Below are 16,992 nucleotides of genomic sequence, written 5' to 3'. Positions count from 1 at the left end.
TATTATTACAGCCATGCCATATTCTCGTGAGCCATTTGTATTTTCCACACTGGAAATATCCTAGATATAATAATTACCAAAGGTACTAATAAGCTAATTACAAGCAATAATAAAAATGAGATCAATAAACCAATCTTTCATGCTGTCAGTACAATTATTATTTCAGCTTGAAAAGCTTTTATATGTACAGTATTCCACTAACTAGTAGTTCAATTAATAAAGTTTCAAGTGCTTTATTCATACTGAAAAATAAGGTTTATTGTAGTGAGTAATTACAATTACCATTAGCATTTGGGAAGAATGTCATGACTATTTCTAAAACTTTGAGAATGGGGAAACAAGGTAGATTCATAACATCAATTTATCTTAATAAATAACCAGCATCCTAACACATATAGATCTATAATAATTATCTTTTGAAAATTGTAAAATGCCTTTTATTTGTATAGTCATGCCTTTCAATATGGTTAGAAGAAACGACAGTATTGTTGGTCTAAATTTAATTATTTTCAGGTTCTGGTTTATGAAATCACTTTGTTTCATCTCAAGAGGAAGGTTTTATTTGCTTTTTTCTGTTTAAAAACTATCTATAGTCCAAAGAATTGAGGGACCACCTAGAGCAAGGGTGTCAAACTCGCAATGTCAAGCGATGTGTCTTGACGTATCGTGACTTTTTTCCCATTGAAGGCAATGGGATGGGCGCAGTTTCACTATGATACATCCGGCCCTAGAGGTATTCAGTTTCCCATTTATATGTATCACAATCCTGGAAGGCCAGTTTGGTTCAGTCTGGCTCCTGGACTCCTGGGCGCAATCAATGAGTTCAGAGGACTAAAAGGGAATTGAGTTACTTCCATACATTTTCTTAACTAGAGCAACACACTGGTTCTCATATAAATGATAATGTTTTTAATGCACAGAATTTGCTAGTTGTTTCAGTAGTAGCTTTTTTAAAATAAAGGGGGAGAATTCCTGGCAAAGTTGGACACATGCTGTATTCTATAAAACAGCCACCTGTATGCCATATATGAGCATGCATTGTAGGAGTCTGTACGTTTTTTTTTGTGTCTCTTAAGCTTCTATTTTGGGAGATTATATTGAGAAAATCTCTCAACTATTTTCCCTTGATAAAGCAATCTTCTCTCCATGCAGTTTCCTTGGTTAACAATGGCAAAACCACCAAGTAAAGATCCTGGGCTAAAGGAGAAGTTTAAGAGCCTCCTAGGACTGTCATCCAGGCCCAATTCTAAATCATCTGAAGGAAAACATACAGAATTCATCATCACTGTAGAAATACTCAAGGTAACATTCAGAAATATTCCAGACTTTGAACTTTAATAGATGCCACAAAAGAAAATTAATACGGATTTTAATTTAAAGGATTTTTAAAAATCCTTTGAATTGCCTTAAGATTTGGATTCCCCAAGGATTTGTGAGTAAAATAAATCCTCAATTTAATAGACTTTGGTTTAATGAAATGATATTGTCTTCAGATGCAAGACAATATTTATGCACTATATGCTTGCATTTATGTATAAAATCCTAATAGCCATTTTATGTATATATAAAATATGAATTTAATGTGTAATATGTTTAAATTCCATTCATATTTAAAGGATATTCTACTTTAAAAGATAACCCTTTCTCCCTATTTCTGTGTAGCTGAGGCTATACAGTAACACCATCCTGATGGAATTGCTTTATTAACTAACCAGTTAACTAGATTTGATTTATGATGCTAACTTTGGAACATCTTGCCCCATGAGATGAGATTGACTCCCACCATTCTGATTTTCCCTAAGAGCCTCAAGACCTGGCTCTGCAGTTGGCTTGGGTCCCCAACGGGGGAGCTTCATACTGAGGTGGTTGATTAACAGCAGTTCCCACCTTCCCTCCCTCCCCATCTTTAATTGTAACTTGTATTTTATTGGAAGGAAGGAAGGAAGGAAGGAAGGAAGGAAGGAGCATATATTGACAACTGGACATCCTGAAGTGCTGTTTGCTGGAGGGGAGGCACTGTGATTGTGATGGGAAGGACAACATATTGGGGAGGCAATTTCTTCACCGAGAGCCCCATATCTTTGGGGCTGACAAGTGCCTTTAGAGTTTTGAGAACACATTGAACTAACTTCGGGGCTGTTGTGGAAAATTTGTAAACCGTACAAAATGGCACCTGTGTATGAAAAACAAGCAGTTCCCAAGCACTGGTCCACTAGAATGCTATCTGTCACCTCTTATACTTCCTATTCCCTTAGAATACCATAAACCATCTTGTTTGCTTTGTTCTTGTTCTGGATGCATGACTTATTTTTCAAGCAGTGCTACAGCTGGCCATCATTTTTATTTTCTGAGAAAATTTGAGAGATCAAAACCATTCTTAAAACTATGCAAATCACACTATGCAAATCAGGTGGGACAGTTGGCACCCACAGGAAACTGGAAACTGGCCCTAGAAGTAATGTTCATGTTATAGTTGTACGTTCTCCAACTCAGCAAATGGGAATTTGTCAAACTGGAAGAGGACAGATCCTCTGCACAGGATGATGCATGAGCAAGGATGGTCAGGTTTTCCCCTTATCTAAGAAGTGTGCGTCTGCATAAGAATCATTAACCAGGAAGTGCTAGTCCTGGTTCCTTTACTGCTTGATGTAGTCAGACATGTAGAGCTACCATCCTGTCTGAACCTGCTGCTGCTTGTATAGATCTAAGTCTATACTTGTTTTTCAGGAACTGAGCATAGAATGTGGTCTAAACAATCGGATAAAAGCAATTGGACAAATCTGTGAGGTGGCAAAAGCTAAAAAGTTTGAAGAGGTGAGTATGCAGGGCTTGTTGTTTAGAGAAATAAATGCCTTATACTGGTATATAAGCATCCGCTCCACTGCAGCTGAACTGCACATCCCACATCTCAGCATTTATAGATGGTTTGGGATGAATAGAGGGGGGGACCCTGGGTTGCTAAGTCAGAGAATTTCTGTTTGCCTTCCCCAGAAGAAAAGGGGACAGAACAAATTGGGAGTTTAAATAAATAACAGGAAGGCAAAACTGGCTCATGATTTTTTTTTCTTTTGAAAGTAGATCTTTTTATACATTTCTGCTCAGCATGACCGGCCTTTGGGTAGTTATATGGCATTGGAAGAGAATGTCAGAAAGAAGCTGTTAATTTGAGAATAGACATGATCTGAAATTCTACAGTGTTTGGTTCCTATCTTACAATATTCTGGTGAGGGAACATCCATTTACTTTGAAGCAGAATGGAAAGTGTTAAAAAAAAAGACATGAATGTTTCTTTTAGGATTAGAACAGGACAGAGAAAAATAATTAAATCAGAAACTAACCCTGTGATGTTAAGATATAAATGTCACAGTTACCTAATAGACAAATGTTTGCTATTGGATCTACATTTAGTAAACTTGCTTGATGCAATTTTAATTGAATAGGCCAAAGGATCCAAGTATCTCTGAATGTTTCTGTGCTCTTGTAGCATGCGGTGGAAGCTGTTTGGAAAGCAGTAGCTGATATGCTGCAGCCAGATCGACCGCCTGAGGCCCGGCATGCTGTCCTCCATCTGTTGCAGGCAATTATTCTGGGACAAGTAAGTTGCATGACCAAGGAAGCATCCTTTTTAAAAATGTATATCCATTACTTAAGCCAATTCTTTTATCTTTAAGGGTGAAAGGCTGGGGATTCTCCGAGCTCATTTTTTTAGAGTGATTAAAGATTATCCGTCTAACGAAGACCTACATGAGCGGCTTGAGGTATTCAAGGCACTGACTGATAATGGAAAACACATAACGTACTTGGAAGAGGAACTAGGTACGTCCCCTTTTTCAGTGGTAGATTCTTGCACAGAGAAAGGGGTGACCAAAACTTATCATCTGAGCTTCTGGTCTGATCCAGCCAGGTTTTTCCTTCTGGTCTTACAAGAAAGGACCTCTGGTGAACTTTTGAATGGGCCATTTAGAAGCTTGAGCCATTGATCGACATTCATGTAGAACGTTTTCTGCAGTTCAGTATCTGGCATTTTCTCCCTTGTTGCTGCTTCTTTCAGCTGAATTTGTTCTTCAATGGATGAAAGTTGGTTTGACTTCAGAGTTTCTGTTGGTGTTAATCAACTTAGTGAAATTCAACAGCTGTTACTTGGATGACTACATTGCTGGCATGGTCTAGTAAGGCAAAGTTTTAGATCTTCTCTTGCTTATAAGGAAGCATAATTAGTATGGAATTCTGGATTCTGTGGTCCCTACGTAGCTAGACAACCCAGTTTGGGGGAGGTTGCTTTGAAATGATAATCTTGGTAGAGCCATGTCCTTTTGCTGGCTGGGTTGTGGAAAAAGTATGTCAGTGTCAGTTCAAGTACTGAATTAATTGAGATAGCAGCCCAAAGAAGCCATCAATGAGCTATGAGCCATAAACTAGTGGAGAATTTTTTCAAAACAAGTTCTCGCATTCCTGAGCCTGGTGGGGGGAGGGCTTTCTGGCAGGCTCAAAAGAGTTGTAGATTTAAGATTTCTGCATAGGAGGTTCAGTTAACAAAGCCAGCCAACCAACGAACACCCTTGACCAGATTTTCCTTTCCTTTAGCATGATTTGTGCCTTATGCATTCAGACATCTTCTGCAGTTGACATTAAGGTGGGTAGTTACATAAATGTTGTGGGCAGGATAAAAGGGCCCTTAAAAATAGGAACAGGTTTGCATTGGGACAGGGAGACTTTGAGTCCTTGACGCCTTCCACTCGCTCACTCCTCCTGCTCAGTTTGCCATCAGACTCCCTGCCTGGGATTTGCTGTTGCAGCCACAACTCAGTGCAGTTGGAGGTCTGCCTGTCCCCGTCTGGGCTACTTCCTGACTGGCAGCTCGCGTCCTTGGGTGGACGTCTCGGAAGGGGTGCCAGAAGGACCCACGCTCACGGGGGAACTGCATGCACGATAGCCTTTGTTCAGACAAGGGCCGTGATGAGTTTATTTGCTGCTCCCTCGGCCCTGTCTTGTTTCTCCTCACCCAACCTTTCCCCTCCAGGTCTCCCTGCAGGTGTTGGATGCCGTGGTGTGCTACAATTGCCTGCCTTCTGAAATCCTCCCAATGTTCATCATCACCTTGTGCTGGACCATCAACGTGAAGGAGCTCTGTGAGCCCTGCTGGAAGGTGAGCCGTTCCTCCAGGACTCGGGGCAGGAAGCAGCTAAGTCCCGGGGAGCGGGAGGGACGAGGAGAGCAGCCCAGGGGCAGCCGGGATGGGCGGGGCTGGAATCAGCGGGCAACTTCAGGAACCTGCGGCTGGGTTTCCCTATATACTTAAGCAAGCCCCGGTACGCTCATCTGGTTCATAGATTAAGCTGTAATCTGCTTTGCTTATGCTTAGTGCTATTCTTGTAAGTAGGTTGGGTTGAATAAGGCAAGTCCATCACAAACAGCAAATTCAATCATACGGATGTGTGAACCAAGTAATATTCTGACCTGGTCATGTTCTTATCACCAGGCAACCATGCCCAGATCTCTCTGCTCTCCGAAGAAGGTGGCTTTGGGATCTAGGATGGGGGCAGGCAGTTTCTAGGGCCACAGGGAAAGGGAAGGGGCTCCAGTCTCCTTTTTGCCGTGATGATGCTCTGTTGGAGCTAAGACCTAAACGGACGGATCTGCCCTTTTGGGAGTTGTCAGGTTGGAAGGTAGGAGGTCTGACGAGCCGGCTTTCGCTCAGAATTCTCCCAAGTTTTTTCCCCAGGTTTTTGGCTTTGGCAAAAGGGGTCAGCCCTTTAACGGCTACTTTACACCAAAAAAACACCTGAAATTCAACTTCACAGGAATTTTGCATTGAAAATGTTTAGAAGGCAGTATGCCAAAAGATCTACCATACAGCACAGAATTGATGCAAATGTTAGACAGTTTTGTTAAATTTCTGTTGGAGAATTTGTCATCAGGCTTGGGGCTCCCTTCATTTCTTTGTTGCAAAATGTGCAGTACTTTCTGTATAGAATTCTTGGGATTCTGTACACTTAACAGAAAGCCCTTATTTGTCTTTCAGCTCATGCGGAATCTGTTGGGGACTCACCTGGGCCATAGTGCCATTTATAACATGTGTCGGATCATGGAGGATAGGTATGTGGCTGCGTGTCTTCCTGAGGGATGGGAGCAAGCCTTAGTTGTGGCACGTTGAAGAACCATCTTGGAAGGGCAGAGAGATTGTTGGCGCCACAAAAAACGAAACGTTATTTCATTTTGACTTAGGCAATGTACAAAATCTGTGAGGAAGGTTAGGCTACTTCCCCCTGCTCTCTGTTTTCAGGACCTACATGGCAGATGCCGTCCTCTTGAGGGGAGCTGTCTTCTTTGTGGGGATGGCCTTGTGGGGTGCACATAGACTGCAGTCTCTCAAAAATTCACCAACATCTGTGCTGCCCTCTTTCCTGAAGGTAAATGTGAGAGAAAGAAAAGAGAGAGAGGAAAAAAGAGTTTGAAACAGGATGGCCTAGAGTTGCCTCCCCAAACATGGATTTTATTCCAAATAATTTCAAGTGCAGCAGAACCATAAGCCAGAGCCTTCGTGGCAGTTGGCCCAACTCTTCCCAAAGTTCCCAGCTTCCCAAAAGAACCCAGCTGCCGTGGGTTCTTGATAGAAAAGCAAGGGACATTCCGGTCCTAGCTTAGATGCAAAATTCACTGAATAGCCACCGTTGGTTGAGAATCGCTAGCCTTGCCTACCTGCAGAGTGGCAGCTAGGATAGAATTTGGGTAAGGGGAATCCTTTACAGATCCCTGAGCTCCTTGGAGGAAGGGTGGGGCAACAGGCAATGAATGCTGGAGAATGGGAACTGGGGTTGTGGGGGGGGGGGTAGATCACTACCTGCCAGGTTCTCTTCTAAGTATCTTGGGAGTGGCTGACATCCCAGCTACGGAGCCTCACAAGGGCTGTGAGCAAGCAGGAGCCCAAGGAGCCTATAGGCACCGGGAGCAGCCGGATCCCTTTCGTGGTTGCAACTTTTCACAAACATCCGGTTCCACTAAGAGCAACTGGCTTGGAGACCTACTTGCACAACACTAGCAACAAATTTAGATTTGTTATTAATTTTACTAGAAAATATGCCTTAAAACATAGGTTTCAGATAAAAAAAAATTCTTAATTTTACTATAAAATATGTGTACCACTTTCTTTCCAGACTTTAGATGGTTTATAACCAACAAAAATACAAAAAAATGACGCAGCTTTTCGATTTAAATAATACTGATGAAAGCAGCTACATAATAATAGAATCCCTAAGCAGAGTCAGGCACTTGGGCTCTATTTCCCCCCTAACCTCAGCAGAAGAGGACCACTCCCACTGTCTTCCTAAAATCCAAGAGGGAAGGGGCCATTCTGACCAGGGAAGGGCCACAACCAGAGGAGGTTCCCACCCCGTCACCTCTTGAGTGTGAGCGCCCTGAAACAGAACCTGTTTGAGACAGTCCCAAATTAACTGGGAGTCAATTCTGCGTGGGACTTTATAGGCTACAATGGGCAATTTGAGTTGTATGCAGACATCTATTGCAGTGCAACACCACAGACGAGCATTTGCCAGCACCATCTTTGTCACCATCTTGAGCTAAGGCAGAATCTAGCAAATCCCTCGCCACTCTCCCGCTTCACACAACCTGCCTGGCCTTCCTCACATGAGCCTGAGGGCTTTCCTCACCTCCAGGTCTTGCTCTCCTGAGGACCCTTGGTTTGAGAGAGCCCAGCCCCTGCTCTGCACGGAGCGAAGCAGCCGTTCCAAACAGCAGCGCCTTTGGTCAGGCAGAGGTCCTTCTCCTGGCCCTGGTCTCCCAGCCTGGCGATGCCCCCCCCCCAGCAGTAATCATCTCAGCCCCAATTACCGGCCCAATTTTATTAGCTTGATACGGCACTTCAGCTGCTGTGGGTAAAGCTGCGTGAATATTTAATCATTACAATTACTTACATTCCAGCTTACCTCAAGATAATAATTCCTGCCAGAGCAGCTTCCAAGCAATATCAGAAATTATAAAACAAGCAGAAACGGCAAAGAAATAAATCCCTAGGATCTCTTAATGGCCCCATGGGAGGAGAAGGCAGAGCCCATCTGAGCTGGCTGGGGGGAGGATCTCGGGAACGGATCATTGTCCTCCAGGACCTAGTCCGGTTTCCTAACTTGTCCCCCCGTGAGTGGGGTTCCCAGACAGCTCCTTTCAGTTCTGGTGCTGTTTCTATTCCACCAGCCCTTCCTCTGACTCTGGCTTTTCCTTCTAGGCCATGACAGCTCCCAATGCCATCGTGTCTTACGAAATCGTCCTCTCCATAACAAGGCTGATCAAAAAATACGGCAAGGACCTTCAGGCAGTCACCTGGGACGTCCTTTTGGATATCATGCAGCGGCTGGTTGAACAGCTGCAGGTTGGTGGACTGCCTGCTTTAGATCCCTCCCGATGGAGCAGTTTGCTGTGCAGCTGACCAGATTATGATAATCTGGGGTGTGTTGATTGTAGGTTGTTCTTACAGCCTCCTGTATTTTTGTGCATTCTGTTGCTTCTTTTTATTAAGGGGCTCTGTCTCCTCAAGATTGGTCAAAAGTAAGCCCAGAAATGTAGATGCCATCTCTGTACTTTTGCTGGTAGGGGTAACAGCATACAGTTTTATGATGTGCAATATGGGTGTGCATGAAAAGAAAAAGCTGTGCGTGTTTGGAATCTGGGGCAAACCAAGCATTCCAGAAGTTCTTCCCAACCATTTCAGTTCAGCCACAGTTTGGTAGAAGGGGCACTGAGAGCTTTCAGTTGTTCTGGGTTTCAGATCACACAGAATCCCAGAGGGCTTTTACAGAAGCAGAAGAGCAAGGCTGATGTACGTCAGCCCTCCTGTTCTCGGCAGCTCCCAACCTCCCTCCTGCCTGTCTGTGTGCCGCCCCCTTAAATCTTTCCAGTGCCCCCCTCCTCTCTCGCCCCCCCCCCACTGATGAACATGGCATCTTACCAGCTCTTATTTCTTTCTCCGCCAATTTCTCTTGCTCAGAAGAGCTACATTTCACTGTCTATTTGAAATGCCTGTATCTCATTCCATGCATGCATCCAACCAGCCAAAACTTAAGGGATTGAGTTCAGGCACCAAACCAGCTATTCAGGGCACCAAATAGGTTGGTCACAGCGTTTTGCGTATCTGTAATGCACAATAAGTGACATACTTAAATTAGGGTGCATTGCTTGGAATGCAGTTATCCTTTCCTTGAGGAAATTATGTCTTGTGAGTAACCCTGAACTATCTACTTGCTGTCTAGATTTGGAATAGTTAATCCACATAATAAGACTAGGAACTCCGATTAATGATATTTATTGGCAGGAAGGTAAAAAGTTACAACATGAGGATTCCGGAGACTGTCCTTACTCTCAAATGCTCAAATGCTCTAAATTTAGAGGAGAAAACTTCCCCGTTTCCTGCTTCCCAGTGCAGGGGCTGGACGTTTGCTTCTTTCTCGAAGGTCCAGCAGTCTGCGCCTGTTCCTGCATCCTCACGGAGGATCTTGATTAAACAATTGCTAGGGGGAAATTAGCTGAGTCCCAAGTAGAAGAATTTGGGTGATGAACTGCAGCTAGGAAGAATGTGCATTTTTCTTCCATTCTAGGGCACCAGGGTTCCTGGAGGCAGCTCTGGGAGACAGTGGGTTGAAATGAGGAACCCTTATGTCTTTTGCCTTCTAGACTTTGGAAAGCCAGGAGCTGAAATCCATTGTCCACGATTTGCTGACTACAGTTGAGGAGCTGTGTGACCAGAACGACTTCCACGGCTCCAAAGAGAGATACTTCGGACTTGTGGAGCAATGTGCTGACCAGAGGCCTGTAAGGCTTTGGTGGGAAACGTTCGCCTCAGGCCGTGGCTTCCTGTCTTTTTGTTCAGCCCCAAAGGACTCTTTCACGCCCTCGGAGACGGGCTTCCGGGCCTTCCGGGCGGCCTCCGAACAGGAGAAGCCGGCTGGGGAGGCTCTGGCGGCGGCATCGGCAGGCGATGCTTGGCTACCGAGAGATAGAAAAGAAAGTGCAGGTGGTCCTCGACTTAGTGACTGTTCAAAGTTAACAACTGCACTTATGACCGTTTTCACACTTGTGACCATTGTAGCATCCCCACGGTCACATAAAAATTCGGACACTTGCCAATTGGTTCATATTTATGACGGTCGCAGCATCCCAGAGTCATAGGGTCACTTTTTGTGACCTCCTGACAAGCAAAGTCAGTGGGAAAGCCAGATTCACTTAACAACCATGTTACTAACTTAACAAAAGCAATGATTCGCTTAACAACTGTGGCAAGAAGGTTTATAAAATGGAGCAAAACTCACTTAACAAATGTCTTGCTTAGCAACATAAATATCGGGCTCAATTATGGTCATAAATTGAGGACTACCTGTACACCCTCTTTGAGTCCTATGGTTTCACGTATCAGGACATAGTAAAAATCATCTAGTCCTCAGCAGTTGTTTGAAATAGGTAATACAACCTCAGATGAAGAACAACACATGGCGTATTGTACCATGCCATCTTTTATTTTACAAAAAGAAGGCCAAAATGGAGAAGCTGTGTGTGAAAAACGTAAGTACACCCTTGCTGCTTCCACAGGTATATTGAGCTAAGTAGCAGCCAGGTGCTGCTAATCAAGTGCCCTTGACCAAGTCATCCTCAGCAAGTGTGGCTACCTCTATAAGAGCCAAAGTTTTAGGGGTTTGCTGGTCTCCAGCATTGAGGTGTGTGTTAGCACAATGCCAGCGAGGCAAGACATCAGACATTATTTAAATTTTAAGAGGAGCAATTGGTGCTGCCCATCAGTCTGAGAAGGGTTATAAGGCCATTTCCAAATAATTTAATGAGCCGAGGTGGCGCAGCAGTTCGAGTGCAGTACTGCAGGCCACTTTAGCTGACTGTGTTCAGCAGGTCAGCGGTTCAAATCTCACCGGCTCAAGGTTGACTCAGCCTTCCATCCTTCCGGGGTAGGTAAAATGAGGACCCAGATTGTTGGGGGCAATGTAAATATATATATACATTGCTTACTGGTGTACACCGCTTAGAGAGTGCTTGCACTTAAAGCGGTATATAAGTCTCATAAATAAATAAATAAATTTAAAGTCCATCATTCTACAGTGAGGAAGATTATTCTCAAGGGGAAAACATTCAGGAGAGTTGCCATCCTTCCCAGGAGTGAATGTCCCTGCACATTCACCCCAAGGTCAGACTGTGCAGTGTTCATAGAAATTGGGGGGGGGGGGAATTGTGTTGTTCATCTGAGGTTGTATTTACCTGCTTTTAAGGACTGCAAAGGACCAGATGATTTTTACTCTGTCCTGATACATGAAACCATGGAATTCAAAGAGGGTGTACTTCCTTTTCCACATGTAGGATTTGTTTCAGTTATGGCTTGTTGAACAGACAAAAAGAGCGAAAGAAATCCTGCTTCCTCAGATAAATTTCCTCCTCCTTTTCCCAGTTCCACATTTGAAATATTCTTATAATTGGTAGGAGATAGATTTATCTATGCATTCATGTGGGAACGTGACACCCTGAGAGTTTTTCTCTGTGTGTTTCCAAGTATTATGTTTTACCTGCTTGGGTTGGTAGTGATATGACTGTAGCGCTTGCACTTTATTTTGAAAAATAGAAATAAGCTAGGATTTCAGGTTTACTCTTGTAATGTCATGACTAAATCAATCCCGATCAATAAAACCCAGCATTTTAAATGTTATTTATTCTTCCAAATCTGGTTTGATGCTTATGAAGAAGTTGTATGTTCAACTGAGCTACAGTTAGAAAAAAACACACATTTTAATGTTATGTATGAATTAAAAAAGAAAGCTAAGTTACAAACTGCAGGGCAGATAATATGTGCCACTTTCTAACCACCCTTGGAAGAGACCACGGTTTAAGTCACATCCCTTCCAAACTGATAATCCTGATTTTTATTTTTTTTGCGTATAAGTGTGTATAAAGTAGTAAGGAACAAAACTCGGATCTTACTTGGGAAAGGTAGGTTGTTTTTTACTTAATTCACAAAATTTAGAAACTGCCCATCTCTCTCAGAGGGGGACTCTGGCTGGTGTACAAGTAAAATGTTAAAACAAAAGCTGCATAAAATTATATAAGAAGCAAAGATGGTTAAAATGGAACCTTTCCCTCCCCTCCCGGCTGCCTCCCTGTTGCCTCTTGGAAGGAATCTTCCGTTTTGAACCTGATCACTTACCGAGCTCAGTCCATCCACCCCGCGAAGGACAGCTGGATCCAGAACCTCCAGGCGCTGATGGACAGGTTCTTCAGGTAGGGCCCAGAGCGCTTTTCTCGCCAGGCTTGGCCAGAGGGGGATGCTGAGGGGAGGGTTGCAAAGAGCTGCCGGAGACCCTGTCAGGAGGGGACTCTGATTGAGCCAACCAGAATGGTTTGTGGCTTCTGTGGTTGGTGAACTGGTTTATGGCTTAGGGCTGTTTATGACTCCAGCCCATGTGGTCCTACTTTTCTGATGTTTAATACTACTAATTGCAATAATGCCCCATCTCTCCTCTGGAGCTCAAGGCCATTCACATGGATGTCCCTCTCAAACTAGCCACAACAAAAACTCTGCGAGGTCGGTTGAATGGGTAGCTGTGAGCTCCACTCACAGGGGTGGGGTAGGGGATGTTGAACCTGATCTCGGTTTGAATGCTGAATGTAGAGTTAAAATAACACACTTGTTTTCACTTTGCTCTAAATGAATTGATGTCATCCAGCGTATTATAACTGAAGTAATATATTGAAAGAATTTCTCCCTGGTTCAGATTATTCCAAAGAGGGATTATAGGGACTTAGCAATGATGGCCTCTTCTTTAAGGGTCTAGAAAGAGAGGGGTGGGCCGATCAAAGATCGGGACGCTTTAGCAGCAGATATTTCTGTTGATGTTGCATTGGCCCTAATGTTCCATTGCTTAGATTAAAAGAGTTTCTGTGGCTGCATTCCCACGTTGGAGTAGGCCAGGGTTGCTTGGGTGGGTCCCAGAGATAAACTAAATGCAAAGCACAGTTTACAGCCCCAGTTGACAGGTTAATACAGCACAGTAAATCCAAATCATTCAAACTAATGATTTATAGGTGCTGCGCCCGCTCTACATTTAACAATGGTTCAAAGTTGGCCTTGGAAAAAGTGACTTATGATCTGTACTCCTGCTTACTATGGTCCCACCCTTATACTCACCTAATCACAATTTAGGAACTTCACACTTGAACGTAAATATGCACCGGTTGCCAGGGGCCAAAGTGTGAGCGTGTGATTGTAACCTGTGACTTTTTTGTTGATTTCTGGCAAAAAGTGGTTAAAAAAATGCCCATTGAAGAAGCTGGATTTACTTAATGACCCTGTTCTTTGCTGAATGACTACAGTGATTTGTTTAATGACTGCCATAAAAATTGTTGTACAATCGGGTTCATTTCATAACTGCAACAACTTATGATGGAAGACCCACATGTACTGTACATTGATGCATGCTTTTATTTTTATTTCTATAATTATATTGTTTTAAGTTAACTATTATAATTAGATAACAAATAATTGGAACATGTCTTATTAGCCCAGAAGCTCATCACCACTGAATAAACCAAAGATTGGTTTAGCCTAAAGTGTGAACCCATCTTAGGATCAATTGAGTTCCAGAGTTAGCTTATAGTTTAACAAGCCGAGCCATACTGGCTACCATAGGATTTTGAACTGCAAGTGTAGATTTGGTCTCTTTTTAAAAAGCAACTTTATTTATCCACTTTTTCTGCTTAGAAATGAGAGCCGGAGTGCTGTTCGCATAAAGGTTTTGCACGTCCTGTCTTTTGTGCTGAGTGTCAACAGGCAGCTTTACGAGGTGAATCTTCCTCTTATTCCAAGATGGGTTATTCTGGTTGTACCGAAAGGTCAAGCTTTGTGGTTAAATAGGCCAGAGGAGAGAGGCACAAACAGTTCGTGCTCAAACTATTCTATGTAGAGAAGCAACGGTGTTCACGCTCCAACTGAACACGTGTTTGGCCTAGATAGAGAGGCAAGTGAGGATGTCTTCTGAGACAATTGCTCTGGGCAGACCTGTTTTGCTTTGCTTGCAACAGCACATCTCAGGGATTTGCTCCAGATCCCTGTGGGGTTTCTTTTGGCTGAAACTCACACAACATCAACCCAAAAGTTTTGTCCCTGGCAAATTCCACCTGAAGTGTAAATCAAGGGCTGCCCGTACAATGCAGGGCTGTCACCAATCTTGCAAGTCTGAAAGTCTTTCCCCTGCCACCTGCAAGGGCGGCTCCTCCCCTTGGTTTCTTTTCCTGACCCCTAGGAGACTGGGGAGCTCTGCCCCTCATAGCTGGGTGTTTCCTTGGCAAAATCTCTTCCCCTCTTTCCCCAGTGTCATTTGCACACCCCAGTGCACGTTCATCGTGGTGTCTGTTGAAGAGAGGGTTGGCTCTGGAGGTGGAATGACATATGGCTGCTTGAGGACCCAGACATTCAAGACTGCTGAACCTGATTGTTTTGCCTGACATCATAGAACCCTGTCTATCCACCTGGCTTAGTTATAGCCGGAAATTGTCTCTGATTGCAGGAGGAATTGATTAATCTGGTCATCTCCCAGCTATCTCATATCCCAGAAAATAAAGACCACCAAGTTCGCAAACTGGCCACCCAGCTGCTGGTGGACTTGGCTGAGGGTTGCAATACCCATCACTTCAGCAGCTTGCTGGATATCATAGAGAAGGTATGGACACTGTGTTTCACCTCCAGATTCTGTAATGGCAAAGATGATGCTTCTTCCCAGGAAATAGAGAGGAAACCATGCTTCGGATCAGAGGCTCTGTTGTTAATTCAACAGGGCCACTGCTTTTCCGATATAGCTGCCCAGTGCATTTTATAAAATTGAGAGCTTTTGTAACAATGACAATATTGTGTCGCAACAGTGTTTTGGGGGTGGACAGTGGAATTGGAACCACCACATAGATGCTCACATTTAGGTTCCTTCCCCTTTCCAATATATCTTAGCTGAAACAAGAGTTCTGAGGTATACAAAGCATTACACTGTGATGTATTCAAGCACAGTTTATTGAATACGCCACGCAGATTAGTCCTCACTTCACAACCACAAGTGGGACTTGCAAATAATGTGGTTGTTAATCAAGACCTCACATGATCGCCCCTCACAGCAATGGCATTTCTGGAAATGTCTGCTGCCAGTGTTAAATGAATCCCACTCGGTCATCAGGTGAGCCCCCCCCCCAAATATAAGCCCTAATCAGCTTGGTCCCTTCCGGCCCCGAGCTTCGGTTCTTAGGGTGAGGGGGGGTCTCCTCTTCACCTTCCCTCCCCCTCGTGTCCAGCAGCTCTTCTCAGTGGTGGCATCAGCGGCTCTCATCCGGAGGGGGCTTCTTGGGGGTAGCCTGACAATCTCCATCCCTTGAAGTCCCCACTGGGGCTGCCGTCTTCAGCAGATCTGCTTGCTCTCTTCCTGTAAAGGTTGCTTCCCATTCTTTGCTGCCTCCTGCTGACCTGGAGGAAGGAGACCTGCTCTCTTACTCGGCCTCCTTAGAAGACGTGAAGACGGCAGTCCTTGGTTTACTTGTCATTTTCCAGGTAAAGTTCCAGGCAGCACTTCCTTTTTCTCTTACGAGGAGAATATTTTAAAGAATTCAGTGTGGTTTTCAGCCATTCTTCCTGTGTAGTACAAGAGAACAATTCCAGTTTGACAAAAGCTCTCCCCTCCTCCTTTCAGACCAAGTTGTACAGTTTGCCTGCCAGCCATGCCATGCGGGTCTACGAGATGCTTGTCCATCACCTTCAGCTCCACTATAAGCACAAGTACAGCCTTCCCGTTGCCAGCAGTATCCGGCTGCAGGTAAAAACACTTTCCCAGAACCAGAGATTTGCAGGAAAAGTGGGAGGGGGGAAGCAAAGGGGGAGTGAAACGGTTTGGGTGGGCCACTGCTGCTAAACCTGCAGAGAAGTTCTGGGAAGAAGCTTGGAATGTCCCAGAGAAGTGTGGTACCTCTTGCTATATCCTTAGACCAGGCTAAGGGTGACTCCCTTGCCTGTCTTATTGTGAAGGTTTGAACCTGATGAGGATACAGGAGGAATGAGGTTCAACAGCCCTGCAGCGGGACATCGAAATTTTGCAGGGACCCGGTGCCAGTGGTGGATGGGAACCATTTCTCTCTCCCTCACTGTCCATCTAGTGCTTTCTGAATGCTTTTCAGAAATATTCTGGGGCTGCTTAGCTTGGCTGAGGAGCTGTCTTCATAGAGCCAGAGTTGGAATGACTGGAAATGATGCCCTTTTCGTTTCCTTCTGGCTCTTAACGTTGGATTGTTCTTTCCGTTTTTAGGTATTTGACTTCTTGCTCTCCCTTCGTGCTGACGCTCTTCTCCACCGCCTGGGCCTCCCCACCAAAGACGGCCTCGTGAGATTCAGCCCCTACTGCCTCTGCGATTCGGTGTATGTTTCTTTTGGTTGCAGCCTTTCCCTTTGCAGGGCTTGGGGGTAGCAGCTGTCTCTTCTCCCAAATGCGTCTGCTTTGTCCTAGCCCAGTGGTGGCGAACCTAAGGCAGGGGTGCCAGAGGCGGCACTCGGAGCCCTCTCTGTGGGCCTATGTGCCGTTGCCCCAGCCTTGCCCCCCCCACAACCCCCTCCTCTCCAGCAGCCCCCCTGAAGGAGAGCCGCCCCTGAAGGTGGGCCACGCGGAGCAGCGCAGCCAAGGACATGGCAGCCAGGCAGCGTAGACAAGACTCTGCCCTCACGCCCCATCATGCAGTTGATGCTGCAGGGTGCGGGCAGAGGGTGTGGCCGCCCTGGCGCTGCTGGGTTGCTTGGGCGATCTGCGGTGGGCCCTGGAGGCAGTGAGTGGTCCTGTGGGCAGGTGGGGTGGGGGATAGGGGGGCAGAGCGGGGGCGGGCAGGGGGGTGGAGTGGGGGTGGGGCCAGTTTTTGGGCACTCTAAAAGGTTCGCCATCACTGTCCTAGCCTAAAGCTCGCTTGGAGTGGTCT

The 16,992-nt window shown here is 45.0% G+C and overlaps 1 protein-coding gene across 8 annotated transcripts in view; it reads left to right on the top strand.

Annotated features, from left to right (window-relative positions):
* Positions 1-16,992, top strand: part of TSC2 (TSC complex subunit 2) — a 51,763-nt gene that overhangs the window by 1,199 nt on the left and 33,572 nt on the right. For 6 of the 8 annotated variants that reach the window (XM_039355573.1, XM_039355571.1, XM_039355570.1 and 3 more), the window contains exons 2-18: positions 1,153-1,302; positions 2,728-2,814; positions 3,485-3,595; positions 3,672-3,816; positions 4,052-4,169; positions 4,585-4,633; positions 5,021-5,146; positions 6,023-6,096; positions 6,284-6,410; positions 8,240-8,383; positions 9,682-9,819; positions 12,176-12,279; positions 13,760-13,841; positions 14,565-14,717; positions 15,470-15,586; positions 15,726-15,848; positions 16,335-16,444. In XM_039355573.1, the coding sequence (XP_039211507.1) occupies positions 1,168-1,302; positions 2,728-2,814; positions 3,485-3,595; positions 3,672-3,816; positions 4,052-4,169; positions 4,585-4,633; positions 5,021-5,146; positions 6,023-6,096; positions 6,284-6,410; positions 8,240-8,383; positions 9,682-9,819; positions 12,176-12,279; positions 13,760-13,841; positions 14,565-14,717; positions 15,470-15,586; positions 15,726-15,848; positions 16,335-16,444 (1,943 nt within the window). In that variant the 5' untranslated portion in view covers positions 1,153-1,167. Of the gene's footprint in view, positions 1-11; positions 83-1,152; positions 1,303-2,727; positions 2,815-3,080; positions 3,224-3,484; positions 3,596-3,671; positions 3,817-4,051; positions 4,170-4,584; positions 4,634-5,020; positions 5,147-6,022; positions 6,097-6,283; positions 6,411-8,239; positions 8,384-9,681; positions 9,820-12,175; positions 12,280-13,759; positions 13,842-14,564; positions 14,718-15,469; positions 15,587-15,725; positions 15,849-16,334; positions 16,445-16,992 lie in introns of those variants that run through there. The other 2 variants (XM_039355572.1, XM_039355574.1) reach the window with 2 other exon arrangements.

This window comes from Crotalus tigris, unplaced genomic scaffold (genome assembly GCF_016545835.1).
Source record: "Crotalus tigris isolate CLP2741 ecotype Arizona unplaced genomic scaffold, ASM1654583v1 scf7180000018693.663989, whole genome shotgun sequence".
In the NCBI taxonomy this organism is placed as follows: Eukaryota; Metazoa; Chordata; class Lepidosauria; order Squamata; family Viperidae; genus Crotalus; species Crotalus tigris.
The sequence above is the reverse complement of the archived record's forward strand: the minus strand, read 5'-3'. Positions and strand labels throughout refer to the sequence as shown.